Raw genomic sequence first — 15,729 nt, forward strand, 5'->3', positions numbered from 1 at the left:
TGATTCTAACCATACTCTGACCTGATTCTAACCGCACTCTAACCGCACTCTAACCGCACTCTAACCTGATTCTAACCTGATACTCTAACCTGATTCTAACCTAATTCTAACCGTTTCATGTAAATCCAGCACTGTGGACAGGGACTGTCAAAACACTGTCGATCTAGATGTCATCACATGGAAGAAAAGAGGGCTGACACCTGTGAATACAAGAGATGAATTTATTTCTGCCAATTCAGAGATTGTGTCCAGTAGTCTACTTTTGATAATTTATATTTTTATTTAACCTGTATCCAGGGAGATCACTTGAGAAAGAAATACAAAATATACACAACAAATACAAAACACACACATCAGGGAAAAGCCTATCAGTCTAAAAAACATATGCACCCCTTCATGAGCAGGTCTGAAATCAAGGTCCTAAAATGACAGTCTGGGACTAACTTGAGTCTAAAATGACAGTATGTACTAACTTCTCTAACTTCAGTCAAAAATGACAGCATGGGACTAACTTCTCTGACTCCAGTTTCCCCTAGAGGTAGTTCCATGTCTGAGGGGCACAGAAACAAAATGTGGCTCACACTATTAGAACAATGATACCAGCCAAGGCCGGCGGAGGCTATGGGCAGGGGTGGGCTCAGCCCACCCAAACGTGCGTCTTGCCCACCCAATGAAAATTTAAGCCATTTTTTTTCTGTATTGTTGATATTCTGGGGGCATGTTTTAATGTTTAATCTCATAGTTGTATTTACTGTAGGTCCATATACTATCTATTTAGCGCTGCCCATAGCCACCACCGGCCTTGCTACCCCCACCCCCCACCCCACCCGGCCGACCTTGCGAACCCCCCCCCCCCTATTCACCTATTTCTCATCTTGTCATCTACTCTCTTTTCATGACCTGATTATTTACCAGACAACCAATTGCCTTAACCTGTTCTTCTGGGCAACAGATGGCAACAGTGTGAGTCCACCAATGGCTTCGTCCAGAAGTGGCCTGCGTAAGTTGATTTAGATTTAAGTCGGACATTATAAAATAATAGGGTTCGAAAAGCCATGAAAAAAAATAAGGAGGCTTAGGAGTGTGTCTGATACACTGTTGGGACTGTCTGGCTTAGGTATCCAGGGGGACGACAATCTCCAGTCCATGATAGTTGGCACGGTGATGAGGAAGATCAAGTCTCGCACCTGGAAGAAGCAGCGGTACTTTAAGCTGCAGGAGGACTGCATGACTATCTGGTACAAGTCCAAGAAGGCTGGGAATGCCCACTCAACATGTGAGTTGTGAAAACATAACCAATCACACAGGCTCAGAGGAAAGCTCTGTCATATTTGATACCTATAAGATTAAGATCACTTTATTGTCCATTAATGACATTTACATTATCACAGGGATACCAGTTGTATCACTCTGTCCTCGCCAGCAGTATGGTCTGTTTTCAACTGTGGCAAGTAGCAGGCAGGCAGTTGGAGAATGCTGTTGATGTTGCAGTGCTTACCAAAGTCAAGTTTGTCAAAAGTTCTGTATTTGTTGGTAGAGGTATTTTGTTGTCATTGTTGTGACTGGGGATAATGAGCTGTGGGGTTTGCTGTGTGGCTAATGAGATGGTTTGTGGCTAATGAAATGTCCTCTCCTGTGGCCAGTCTCTGTGAGCGATGTGGAGGCGGTGCGAGAGGGACACCAGTCGGAGGTGCTGCTCAGCATTGCTGATGAGTTCCCCCCGGACCGCTGCTTCACCATGGTGTTCCGTGGGCGCCGTGGCAACCTGGACCTGGTGGCAGAGTCGTCAGAGGAGGCCCAGTCCTGGATCAGAGGGATGAGGAAGCTGATTGAGAACCTAGAAAACATGGGAGAGAGGGAGAAGCTGGACCAGTATCCTTGTCAACAAGCCAAACCAAACCAAACCTCTGGGGAGGTTGTCAACTACATACTTGTGATAGTAGGCCTATCAGTTATGGTACATACGTATTATACGTATTTGTGCTTGGAGTAGGTAAATTTAAGATTGAATATGATTAATATTAAGATATAATATATTAATATGAATAATAATATATTCATATTTAGCCTATTATGGTTGTAACTTGGATGTCCACTGTCCCCGTCAGTCAGGATGTCACTGCGAATGTTGGAATGCGTAATCAAAAATAAAAAAATGTTTTGACAAATACAATTACCATACAGTTGTAGGCAATACATTGAACCACAAGCAGAAGTGTCTATGATATCTTAATCTAACCACTCAACAAGCCTACAGTGGAGCACCTAATTCCACCTGCGAGTCTCCAAGCGCTGTCAGTTTAATGAACCTGTCGCAACTTTTCTCATGCTTTTCTCATTTGCAACAGCTAAATAAATAGGCTATTTTCCATTATCACTCGTGACCCCAAGTCATGAGCATAATTAACTGCCACTTTCTTAATTCAGTTGCCTACATGCATTTATTTATATCATTTCATTGACCTTTTTGGAACAACATTTCCCTTAAGTGGCATTCACAGGTGGATTTGTGAGTGGTTTAAGAAGGCTGATAAGAACAATGATGGGAGGATGAACTTCAAGGAGGTGCAAGACTTGCTGAAGATGATGAATGTGGACATGAATGAACATCACGCTCATCAACTTTTCACGGTAAGATCCACACAGCTTTGGCGGCAGTATTCTCTATGTTCCAGACAGCAGGGTTTTCAAAGTTACATTGTTGAACATAGGAGTCTAGACAGATGAAGATCTTAAAGATAACACAGGAGACTGGACAGGAGAATATCTTAAAGATCACATCAATCCCTGTAATTGAAAGAGCCCTCAAACCATTTTCTATTCGCTCACAGATGGCTGACAAATCTCAGTCGGGCTCTCTGGAGGACGATGAGTTTGTGCTCTTCTACAAGATGCTGACTCAGAGAGAGGATGTCCTGCGGGTGTTCCAGGACTACTCTGGCGACGGCCAGAAGCTGGCGCTGCCGGACCTGGAAGACTTCCTGAGAGAGGAGCAGCTGGAGGTGGAGAGTGTCCAGCAGCACGCCAAGGAGCTCATCCAGCACCACGAGCCCTCGGACACAGGTACAGTACAGTGCATTCAGAAAATATTCACATTTTGTTATGTCACAGCCTTATTCTAAAATGGATTAAATTCTTTTTTTTTTCTCATCAATCTACACACAATACCCAATAATGACAAAGTGAAAACACATTTTAGAAATTGTTGCTAATTTATTAAAAATAAAACATTTAAATATCACATTTAGTTCATTTAAGTATTCAGACCCTTTACTCAATACTTTGTTGAAGCACCTTTGGCAGCGATTACAGCCTTGAGTCTTCTTGGGTATGACACTACAAGCTTGGCACACCTGTATTTTGAGAGTTTCTCCCATTCTTCTCTGCAGATCCTCTCAAGCTCTCAGCTTGGATGGGGAGTGTCACTGCACAGCTATTTTCAGGTCTCTCCAGAGATGTTCGATCGGGTTCAAGTCCTGGCTCTGGCTGGGCCACTCAAGGACATTCAGGGTGAACCTTCACCCCAGTCTGAGGTCTTGAGTGCTCTGGAGCTTCATCAAGGATCTCTCTGTACTTTGCTCCATTCATCTTTCCTCGATCATGACTAGTCTCCTAGTCCATGCCACTGAAAAACATCCCCACAGCATGATGCAGCCACCACCATGCTTCACCGTAGGGATGGTATTGGCCAGGTGCTGAGTAGTGCCTGGTTTCCTCCAGATGTGACACTTGGCATTCAGGCCAAAGAGTACAACCTTGGTTTCATCAGACCAGAGAATCTTGTTTCTCATGGTCCGAGAGTCCTTTAGGTGCCTTTTGGCAAACTCCAAGCAGGCTGTCATGTGCTTTTTACTGAGGAGTGGCTTCCGTCTGGCCACTCTACCAAAAAGGCCTGATTTGTGGAGTGCTGCAGAGGCGGTTGTCTTTCTGGAAGGTTCTCTCATCTCCACAGAGGAACTCTGGAGCTCTGTCAGAGTGATGATCGGGTTCTTGGTCAACTCCCTGACCATGGCCCTTCTCCCCCTATTGCTCAGTTTGGCCGGGCGGCCAGCTCTAGGAAGAGTCTTGGTGGTTCCAAACTTCTTTAAGAATGATGGAGGCCACTGTGTTCTTGGGGACCTTCAATACTGCAGACATTGTGTTGTACCCTTCCCCAGATGTGTGCCTCGACACAATCCTGTCTCAGGGGGTCTACAGAATTCCTTCTTCCTCATGGCTTAGCTTTTGCTCTGACATGCACTATGAACTGTGGGACCTTATATAGACAGGTGAGTGCCTTTCCAAATCATGTCCAATCAATTGAATTTACTCCAATCAAGTTGTAGAAACATCTCACAGATGATCAATGGAAACAGGATGCCTCTGAGCTCAATTTCAAGTGTCATAGCAAAGGATCTGAATACTTATTATAATGTCAGTTTTTTATTTTTAATAAATTAGCAACAATTTTTAAAAACCTGTTTTCACTTTGTCATTATGGGGTATTGTGTGTAGATTGATGAGGGAAAAAAATGATTTAATCCATTTTAGAATAAGGCTGTAACATAACAAAATGTGGAAAATGAAGGGGTCTGAATACTTTCCGAATGCACTGTATGGCTGACCTCTTATCCTGAACTGTGCTACAACTTACCAAACTATCACATCTGTCTATACCCCTCTTCTCATCGCGTTAACATGGTCAAACTGGAGGTCTGTCCAATATTGCACTCAGATAAGAAAATGAACCAGTGGTATATGTCGTAGTCTCACTGCACAAAAGGCCAAGCAAAAAAATAAATCAAAACTTGGTGCCTCATTTCAACCAGTAACAACCATTTGTGAAGACTTGGATGTGCATGTGTATCATGACAAATTATCATGTCATTGTTGGCTGAGATTGAAAAGTACATCTCTAGGAGAAGGATTAGGCAGACCAACCGTGTTTGAACTGATGCTAATGTTTTTTTAATGATGTTGTTGTTTTCCACAGCCAAGATGCTCAATGCCATGTCTATCGATGGCTTCCTGATGTACCTGAGTTCATCCCAGGGCTCCATCTTCAACCCCCAGCAGCAGGGTGTCTACCAGGACATGACCCAGCCTCTGTGCCACTACTTCATCTCCTCCTCCCACAACACGTACCTGATGGAGGACCAGCTGAGGGGCCAGAGCAGTGTGGAGGGGTACATCCGGTACGGCCCTGGGGGCTGATGGGAGGGCTTGTCAGGGAATTCAGGAGGCTGGTGTCTTGTTGTTGTTTTGGAAGCCCATCTGATTCATCTTAGGACAATCTACCTTAAAAACTAATTCTAGCACATATGGTTCTAATGGTTGCCTGTCCTATGATGGACAGTAAAAGTCTGTCAAAACTGCATCTGAATCATTTGTAGTTCGTCCATCAAATTAGCTTCTTTGGGGACAAAATGCAAATATAACATTTCTGTTTCCTGTAGGGCTTTGAAGCGCGGCTGTCGCTGTGTAGAGGTGGACTGTTGGGACGGTACCAACGGAGAGCCCATCGTCTACCACGGACACACCTTCACCTCCAAGATTCTGTTCAAAGACGTGGTGAATGTTCTGGGAAACTACGCCTTCAAGGTACGCACTAAGGTGACTCCATGGGAGTCCCCCTCCTATGGGGGTGTGTGTGCAGTGGTGTTTTTAATGACTCTGATCCATAACTCATCATGATACCAATCTGGTAATATGAACTCAAACTCATACAGTATGAGCATACTCATCAACATCAGCACCTCATTATATGTGTATGAGTTGGAGGAGGATCATTCCATGATATCCCAATACCATAGCAGTTTCAGAAAGTCGAGCCCCGCCAAGTAAACCAGCACATGACCTGCCGAAGAGTATTATTCTGTGCCAAAACAGCGGGCAGGTTCACATATGTGTCAGGGTTCCTGGCTGTATGACTGTCTGCAACTCGATCGTGGCCGTGAGACCCCTGCCTGCCTGAGTGGAACCCACTGGGGTATGGCAGGTATTGCTTTCCCTCCTGATGGGGATAATAATGCTCCGGTGTTGAATTATTCACTCCCTCCACCCCTTCCTCCCTCCCAGGTATCAGAGTACCCGGTCATCCTGTCCATTGAGAACCACTGCAGTGTTGAGCAACAGAGAGTCATGGCCCGACACCTCAACGTCATCCTGGGTGACAAGCTGCTGAAAACCACGCTGGACGGCAAGATCCCCATACGCTTACCTTCCCCTGAGGTGAGGCCAGCAGCCAGGCTCGGTTCTGTGCTCTGACTCTCATGTCATGGCCACCGTGGATCAGGTAAGGTAGTGGTGGTGATGGTGTCTGTCCTCCGCTAAGCTGGGCAGCCTGGTCCTCCTGCAAGGCTGACAGAGTAGAGCACAGCAGAGCAGAATGACCTGGGAAGCACCTTCACTTTCTCCTGTCTGTCACAGCCTCTAGGGCCATATGATCTGTGCATGCAACATGCAACACTGGCATCTTGAATTATTAAAAGCCACAATATTGTTCCCCCAGCATTGGAGAATATGACTGATGTTCTTTTAGCTTCATACAGGACCTGCGACAACTCTGGTCTCTTAGCTTGATATGACAGATGCCCTTAAATATCACGGGCCCCGCACAGCAGCGGTCTGGGATAATCCCTCATATCACTATCCTGTACACGTGTATGCATATTTACTTCATAGTAAATATGTTTGGAGAGCCAAACCAAAGATTGTTGTTAGAATCATCCTGAAAGTTGTCAAATTCCAACAAATTGGAGTGTCATGTGTGTTGGTGACACCAAATATCTATGATGTGTATGATGTGTTTTTATCAGTCAATGCAATATAAAATGCAATACAGAGAATCTGAAAATGATTTTCTTTCTGAAACATGCTCTTGTGTAGACAAAATGTCAGTGTGGACGTTATCATCCTGCTTAACTCACCAACTGCCAAAGAATTCCGGAACATTCACCACCTAGAGTGCCATTCACCCTTGGCACTAAACAAGTTAATGTGTTGGTGACACCAAATATCTACGATGTGGAGGATGTTTTTATCAGTCAATACAATATAAATGCAATAGAGAATGTGTAAAAATCTTTTTTTCTCCAACATGCTCTTGTGTATAAGCAAAGTGTTTATTACAGCATGTCTCTGTGGAGGTTCTGATCCTGCTTCATATGTGTGGCAGGACTTGAAGGGGAAGATCCTACTGAAGGGGAAGAAGATGGGGGGCCTGGAGGAGAGTGTGAACGGAGTGGTGGAGGATTCTCTGACGGGGGAGGTGAGCGACGAAGATGAGGCTGCTGACATCGATGAGGACAACCTTCGCCACGACAGCCTGCGACGCAGGGTGAAGGTGAGCGACTGATCCCTGTGGCCGCCGACCTTTCACCACTTCTTCTTAGGTTCCAACTCTCTGATGTCGGCGCGTGTCACTAAACACTTAGCCTGGATGTAGATTTGTTTCCACCCTCCCTCCTCTCCCACTGTCATATCCACTTCACAGAAGTCACTCACTCACGCCTTCATTGTCTCCCATGTTTTCCATGGAAAATTCCATCAGAGTAAAGGTGTGTCCATCTTAATCTTAATCAGCTATTGTGTTGAGCGCCATGGATCGACATAATCACACTTTACACAGTAGCACCAGTGATGCTCAAAGGTGAAAATCTGGAATTGTTTGGTCTCACTTATGAAAGATACATATGCTGGAGGCAGGGCCTAGACAGAGGTTGTATAAGAAGGTGATCTCACATTGTCATATGAACATGAGAGAGAGAGACAGAGACAGAGACACAGAGAGAGAGAGAGAGAGAGAGAGAGAGAGTGACAGAGAGAGTCAGAGACAGAGAGATACTGAGACAGAGAGAGAGAGAGAGAAAGACAGAGAGAGACGGGGGGGGGGGGGGGGGGGGGAAGCTAAAGGCACCACCCTTTTTTCTCGTCTCTCTACCACTCTGCCATATGAGAAGGACAGGCAAGGTGAAGGTTGTGGGAAGCAAAGACTCTAAAATGAGACACTTGATCCTCTGAACACGGCTAATTGCAGTCAGGGATCACCTCTGTGGCTAAACACTGCAACACCTCCTTCTCTGCGCCTTTCATGATATTAGTCGATGTGAAGTAGATTCAAGAAGTTATAACATTCCTGATGAGCCAGATATTAATACACAAACAAACCTATTCAATACAGTCCATCACGAAACCTTATGACTCGTGGATCTATGTTGATTGATAACTATCAGAAAAGCGTAGGATGTCATTCTAAGGCGGGCGTAGTCTTTATCCACACGGCCATCAGAGTTCAACCCAGCAGTCTTGGGTCCAGGGAGCTCAGTGATGCCCTTGGCACTGGTGTAATTGACTCTGATGATGGCTGTCCTACAGACAGTAGCTCAGAGTCTCCATTTGTGTGGGCCAGGATCAGCTTTCACAGGGAGGCAGCTGTGCACTGGGAGCCCTGCTGGCATCGCTAATTATTTTGGCCTTCAGCCTGCATACCTCTGAACCGTACAGCTATTGAAGCCTGACTGGCAGACCTACTTTGGTTGGCATCCTGGTATGACTAAGTATCACTTACTCCATGTTGGAGTTGTGTCTGTCTGTTCTGTGCTTTCACCCATGGCCACACTCCTGCCCCACATGAGGAGGGCCACCCTGCTCTCTCAGCCTGCTCTGTTGTTATACAAGTCAACAGAGAGGTTTAATCTTGCTTCAGAATGAACCAAGCTTTTGGATGTTGTCAAGTAAAGGTGTGTACACTCTCTTTTTCTTCCTCAGAAATCAAAGCAACGTCTGTCCAAGGAACTATCTGACTGTGTGGTGTACTGCAAGAGCGTCCACTTCAACAGCTTCAAGCATTCCCGCATCCACTCCAAGTTCTACGAGATCTCCTCCTTCACAGAGTCCAAAGCCCGCAAACACATGAGAGAGGCAGGTGGGCACTGAACCTCTGACACAGTCCATTTTAGTTTGGTAGCACTTTACATTACGGCTGGAAATAAGTGGCTAATAAATTAAATAAATTACCGGTAGTCACCAGTCACCAATAATCGGTAGTTACCTTGTTATTACAAGGCAAGGCGGACTGTAATTTTCACGTAATTATTTTGCATGAAAGAATGCTTGTTTTTGTATTATTGAACTGTTTCACATTGTTGCACCGTTTCCATATTGTTCTTGAATCACACCATACACATGTAATTTTATTTAGAACCAAGAAACAGAAGGCAGTTACTATTACATTCTCGATTAGCCATACCTCCCTGTCATGTTGCTCTCACGCCTCTCCTGGAGGTCTGGAGGATTTTAGATTAGCCGTTCTGGCTTGGATTGAACTGGATGGAGCGATGGGAGAATGTGCTCGCAATTTCATTGGATGTTACATACCATGAAACCTCCCCCGCATGCCCATAGAATGGTTGCTTGTTGTTATTTACATAACAGGGTAGGTGTAGGACTATTTTGCAGAGAGTTGTTGCCTATGCTAGCTTGCAACATTTGTTTTTTTGGAGCTCTGCCCAAGCAAGGTATTTGATTGGTTTGACTTGTCGCAAGGCATCACTGATTTCAAACAGGTTTCCACCCCTTTGTAGCTACTTTCTGCAAAGGACTTCCCCAGGCTTTCCTAACTACTATTAAATGAAATAGTATCAATGCTGGAAAATGTTATATGACCCGTTACTATTTTGTTTTCGCATTGGTTGATGGTTTGTTACCCAGAAACACAGAAGGTAGCTACTATGAAATTAAGTGGTATCAGAGCTGGAAAAAGCAGTATTACCTGTTTCCATTTGTTTTCACCTTGTTTCCCATTTTAGCTTTACATGTAAGACTATTGTTACCATAGTCAGACCATCAGTCTGGTTGTACTTCGTATCTGTATGGATCTGTATCACAAACCCAATGTATTGAATATTATGTTCTGTTAAAGGTCAAGTACAGTATGTAACATTCAAGCGTTCTAAAAGATTCCTAATGGTTGTAATGACTATATTTAATTGGTAGCGATCAGGGAATAAGAACCCTTGAAAGAACCCCCCCCCCCCCCTCCCGAGACAACACACATGCACACCCAAGGGAGAACAGAGCTCTGGGCACAGGGTCAGCCATATTCGGCTGGAGCAGTTAGGGGTTAAGTGCCTTGCTCAAGGGCACAACGGCAGTGGTGGGCACCTTAGATATGATGCCAGTAACCTTCCAGTTACCAGCTCACATCCAGCTCCCGCCTCTCTAACCTCTAGGCTACCTGGACTCACCAATTCTTGCCTTTCTGTCTCTGGTGGCTGCCTCTTCGAATCGTACACTCATGCAGAAACACAACAGCTAATGTCCGATGCTACAAGTCCATTTTGGGGTTTATATTATTAATAGGGAGAATGTTGTTTGAAACATTGAACTGAATTTCACTGCAGTGGCCAGAGGTGGCAGATTTCCGTTAAACTTATACCCTACTCCTTTAAAGGGAAAGTTAACTTTTTTACACCTTATAGTCAGATGGTTCCTTACCCTGAAAGTAGTTCATGGGCCAGGAGCAACTGTAATCCATGATTTAGAGTTTAAATTATCACTGTTAACATAGAAACAATGAGAGTGATATGGGCAATTGGACAAAGTTCAACATTGCATGGCCAAACCAACTCAAATTAACTGTCTGACTTGGTTGGTAGTTACTTTGAGGTGATTTGGCCACAAATCCCCCATCACTCCTATTGTTTTTTTGTTAACCATGGTTATTACCATGTTATTACCCACTTATTCCGAGCCGTAATGTAAAGTGCTACCGACACAGTAATGCCATATTTTTGCATGGATCCTCAAACTCATCTCATGTATGATTAACTACCTACCTGTCCCTGCCAGGGTCTGAGTTTGTGCATCACAATGCTCGGCAGATGACACGAGTTTACCCCAGTGGCCTCAGAACAGACTCCTCCAACTTCAACCCACAGGATATGTGGAACACAGGGAGCCAAATAGGTGAGAGGGCAATTTTAAATAATGGTTAAACAAGTAAATTCATATTGTTACTAATTATACCACTTTTAATACTATTGCTAATGGTAATACTATATTTTTTGTTTACAGTACACATCTCAAAACACGATGGCTAAAATAATGGGATCGGTTGAAGATGTGGCATGTAATTTGGAATTGAAAAAATTGAACTGTTAACCTGTTGGGTAACACTTTAGTATGGGGAACAATTATTTGTAGCTTATAAGTGTTACCCAATAAGTTAATAAGTTGCTAATTAGGCTATGTTTTGGTTTTACTAGCTATATATTAGGTCTTTATTTAGTGGTTTCTTATTCTCATGTTATAAGTCATGTAGTAACTGACCAGTTACATGTGATTTCAGCAACCCTCCAATCACTAGCTCACATCCTAAGATTGAACCAGCGACCTTGTGGTCACTTACTAGTTTTCCTAACCAAAAGGCCAACCTTGCCCCCAAAAACATTGCTGTGTGGGTGTTTGTCTTGAGGGGCTGGGTTGAAAGCAAACACTTATAAGATACAAATGAGTGCCTAATGTGTGTTCACTAAAATAAAGTGATGTTTTTCTTGTTTCCTCAGTTGCACTGAATTTTCAGACTGCAGGGGTTGAGATGGACCTCAATGATGGACTTTTTAGTCAAAATGGTCACTGTGGTTATGTCCTGAAACCTGAGTTCATGAGGAGGTCAGAGAGGAAGTTTGACCCTGAGACTCCCCAGAACCGTGATGGCTACCAGCCCCTCATTCTCTCCATCCAGGTACGCCCTCAGGAGCAATAAGTGTCACAGAACATGAAAATGCTCACATGAACATGAAACATGAAACATGAACATGAAAACCTCATGCTTACACTCACCTGCCCTGAAACATCCTGCTCATATCTGTTTTTGTGTGTTTCCCAGGTGATCAGTGGACAGCAGCTTCCTAAAGTGAACATCAAAGAAGGCTCCATTGTGGACCCACTGGTTAGAGTGGAGATCCACGGAGTTCCGCTTGACCAAGCGAAGCAGGAGACCAGATACATCGACAATAATGGTAAAGAGTTCAATGCCAGTCGCATGAGCGCTTAGAATGTGGTGTTTTACACCAGTGCTGATACAATAACACATGTTAACTCATTCTGTTTTCTTAGGGTTCAACCCTGTGTGGTATGACACTCTGAGGTTCACCATCCACACCCCTGAACTGGCACTAGTACGCTTTGTGGTAGAGGACTACGACAAGACATCCAAAAATGACTTTGTTGGACAGTATACCTTGCCTTTCACATCTATTCAGCAAGGTAAGGTTAATCCATGTTATGCATTTTGAACGAAGCACAAAAGTACCATCATGTGCCGCAATTACACATGTATCCTGTGGTGGCATAGCTTAAATACAGTGCCCTGCATAAGTAATTGGACAGTGAAGCATTTCTTCTTCTTTTGGCTCTATACTCTAAAAGTTTGGATTTGAAATCAATGACTTGAAACAATTACTATGATGGTTTAAACAATTACTTGATGGTTTTTATTTGTGTACATATTGGTCTTACCATTTAGAAATGACAACATTTGGGTATCTTCTCTGGTGATGCTCTGCCAGGCCTGTAGATTAGATTAGATTAGATTAGATTCAACTTTATTGTCATTGTGCAGAGTACAAGTACAGAGACAACGAAATGCAGTTAGCGTCTAACCAGAAGTGCAAAAAAGCAGAAAAGTGCAGTGTGAACAGTTAGTTACAGGTAGTGCAGTATATGTGCAGTGTAAGCAGTATATGAATTAGCAGTAGCATTATAAGCAGAATAAATAGAATGCAGTATGAACAGTGTAAGCAGCATATGAGCTGTATAGACAATGCAGTATAAGCAGTATATATGTCTTAATAGTAACATTAGAGTGAATAGCAGAATAAATATGGAATGCTGTATGAACAGTATAAATAGGTATGTACAGATATGTGCAGTGTATTAACAGTAGTATTAAAAGAAAAATATAAGAATATGTGCATTATGAACAGTATAGACAGATATGTACAGAAGAGCAGTGGTATACTGCAGCCATCTTCAGTTGTTGATTGTTTTGAGATATTTTTGCCAAAAATATTATCATCAAGAAATTAAATGCATGTTCAATTGGATTTAAATCTGAAGGCTGACTTGGCCAGTCAAGAACTTTCCACTTTTTGGCCCCTAGGTGCTATGCCTGTATGTTTTGGTTCATTGTCTTACTGTATGATGAAATGCCATCCAAAGACTTTGGAGGCATTTGCTTGTACTCAAGCAGACAAGATGTTTCTGTACACATCAGAATACATTCTACTGCTGTCAGCAGTTACATCATAAATTAAAACAAGTTAGCCAGTTCTAGTGGCAGCTATACATGCCCAAACCATAACACCCCCTCCACCATGTTTCACAGATGAGGTGGTATGCTTGCACTCTGGTACATTGTTAATATTCATATTATCTGTCTACAATACCTTTTTCCAGACCTCTGCAAGCTTTTTAAGGTACTTTTAGCAAACTGTTACCTGGCCAAACTAGTGGTTTGTACCCTGCAGTGAAGCCTCTGTAGCTTGGCTGGTATTCTGCGGATGGTAGTCTCTGACACATTCACACCTACCTCCTGTTCCTGATCTGTGGGACAGTTGTTTTTTTAAATTATTTTTTTATTATGGTGAGCATTCTTCAGTCATCCACTGTGGAAGTCTTCCCTGGCCTACCCAGGCTGTTTGCGATTGCTGAGGTCACCAGTGCTTTCTTTCTTTTTAATGATGTTCCAAACTGTTGATTTTGGTAAGTCTATGGTTTTGGCTATGTTTCTTTTTTCTGTCATTTCAGCTTCATAATGGCTTCCTTGACTTTCATTGACATCTATTTGGTCCTCATGTTGACAGACACCAATAGCAGACTCCAAAGGCAAACGCAAAGCCCAGAATCAATACTAGACATTAACAGCTTTCTTATGCCTGCAAAATGATGTGATGTAACTAGCCTTGGGTGTGCATTATTTTTTTGCTTTTATACTTTTTGAACAAACCCATCATACAGTATGTAATGTAACATGTGTGTAAAAGCTATACTAAATGTTACCTGTTTTTCTGTCTTTTCCAGGATATCGTCACATCCACCTGTTGTCTAAAGATGGAACCAGTATTCCTCCATCCTCCTTATTTGTGCATATCAAAATAACTGAGCTTGAATGAAGTGGACATCAGTGAAGTTGCTGCTTACAATTCCACGACTTGATTCAAAAGTGTGACAAAAAGAGAACACACCATCCTGCAGTATATTGTTGATTAAAAAAAAAAGTCATTTAATATTGTAGTTATTCACAAACTATGCAATGAATACCTTTATTTTCTCAAAATAGTATGTCATTTTAATGTCATTTTAAGAAATAGCCAAATGTTTTTTAAGCTAATGTGCTTTCAAAAAGTAAGATAGTGTTAAGGTTTTCACTTTTGATCTATTAACCAACTATATTTATGGTGTGTATTCAAAATGTGATGCATTACTGGAGAACTTGTGTGATGATCTTGCTTTTTTCAACTGTATACCATCAAATACTTATGTTTGATATGACAGTAGTTGAGAGGTTTTGTTTTGTTGCGATGACATCGTATTATATTGTAGAGGAGAATGTGCCACCAATGGTCTGGAGGTATGACACATCATATTTCAGTCTGTTTTAACAGTATTTTCCATAGACAAAGCAGAGCACTTTGAGAGCATGGCTTCTTCAACCGTGTAGAGGAGGTAACCTACATTTTGATCACTTTGTCAGGTTTTGGTTTCAACTGGGTCATGATGCTGGGTGTCTGCATGCACATATCATTCTAGTCATGTAATGATGCATACCACTACACGCTATGAATGTCCGTACATAACTGTGACGTCTGTCTCCAAAAATGATGAGTGTTTTCAGTTATGTTTACATTCGACAGTTTGTGAAGTACAGACTTCCATAGCATATTCTCATTGTTATGCACAACTCATGTTATTCTGAGCAATCACTAATGCATCCTCTTATTGTTAATGGCAATTAGGGGAAATCTTAACTTCTGCACAGAGATTAACTTGTGTCATCTGTATTGGATACTTTTGTAAAGGATGTACATATTTTCTGCTGGTTTAATAGTTGTCTATTTTTGTACTCACACTATGTTACTGTTGTATATTATGTATAGTGTATTGTATAATTAATAGCTAATTACTCTTTTTGTACTGTTATTCAGTTCAGACTTTGTAGAGCTGATCTACAGTCGTTATTAATCCGCCACACAACCATATGTAAATAAAGATGATTTTCATTTATCTCTTGAGTTTTATTTAATTGATCAGTTGCTGTGTTGCTTTGTTGAGATTTGATTCCCAATGAGGCCAACAATAAATAAGTGGGCCTATAAATCATGTTTTAGATCAGTAGTTAAATCTGTTAAATCATGGTTTCATCATTCATTGACAAATGATAATTGACATAATGTCATTTTGAATCACTTTGAAATCACTGGTTTGTAAAACAGATATGGTTAAAGAATGTACCCATTATTCTAAATGTTATTTTTAACCTTTTGCACAGGCACTGAAGTCTCACATTAGTTGCTCTAGCTAGCCCATATACTTCTACTGTAGATATAGGACTGGTTTCCCGGAACTAGATTATGTCCAAGACTAAAACTATTTTTTTTAAAAGAATCTCTATTGAAAATGTGATTTAGTCGATGACTAGGCTTAATCTGTGTCCGGAAAACCAGCCTATATGGTCTAGTCTAGTGG

General features: G+C 42.3%; 1 protein-coding gene across 1 annotated transcript; it reads left to right on the forward strand.

Moving 5' to 3' along the window:
• Positions 1-975: 975 nt before the first annotated feature.
• Positions 976-14,156, forward strand: plcd4a (phospholipase C, delta 4a; the record flags this gene model as incomplete). Its single annotated transcript, XM_083684817.1, has 15 exons — positions 976-1,000; positions 1,118-1,276; positions 1,644-1,872; positions 2,502-2,631; positions 2,832-3,063; positions 4,973-5,174; positions 5,436-5,580; positions 6,058-6,210; positions 7,157-7,324; positions 8,749-8,905; positions 10,831-10,947; positions 11,547-11,725; positions 11,870-12,002; positions 12,100-12,249; positions 14,065-14,156. 15 exons carry the CDS (start codon positions 976-978, stop codon positions 14,154-14,156), a joined length of 2,271 nt encoding a protein of 756 aa, XP_083540943.1.
• Positions 14,157-15,729: the final 1,573 nt, after the last annotated feature.

Source organism: Argentina silus (genome assembly GCF_951799395.1).
Source record: "Argentina silus genome assembly, chromosome: 14".
Classification (NCBI taxonomy): domain Eukaryota; kingdom Metazoa; phylum Chordata; class Actinopteri; order Argentiniformes; family Argentinidae; genus Argentina; species Argentina silus.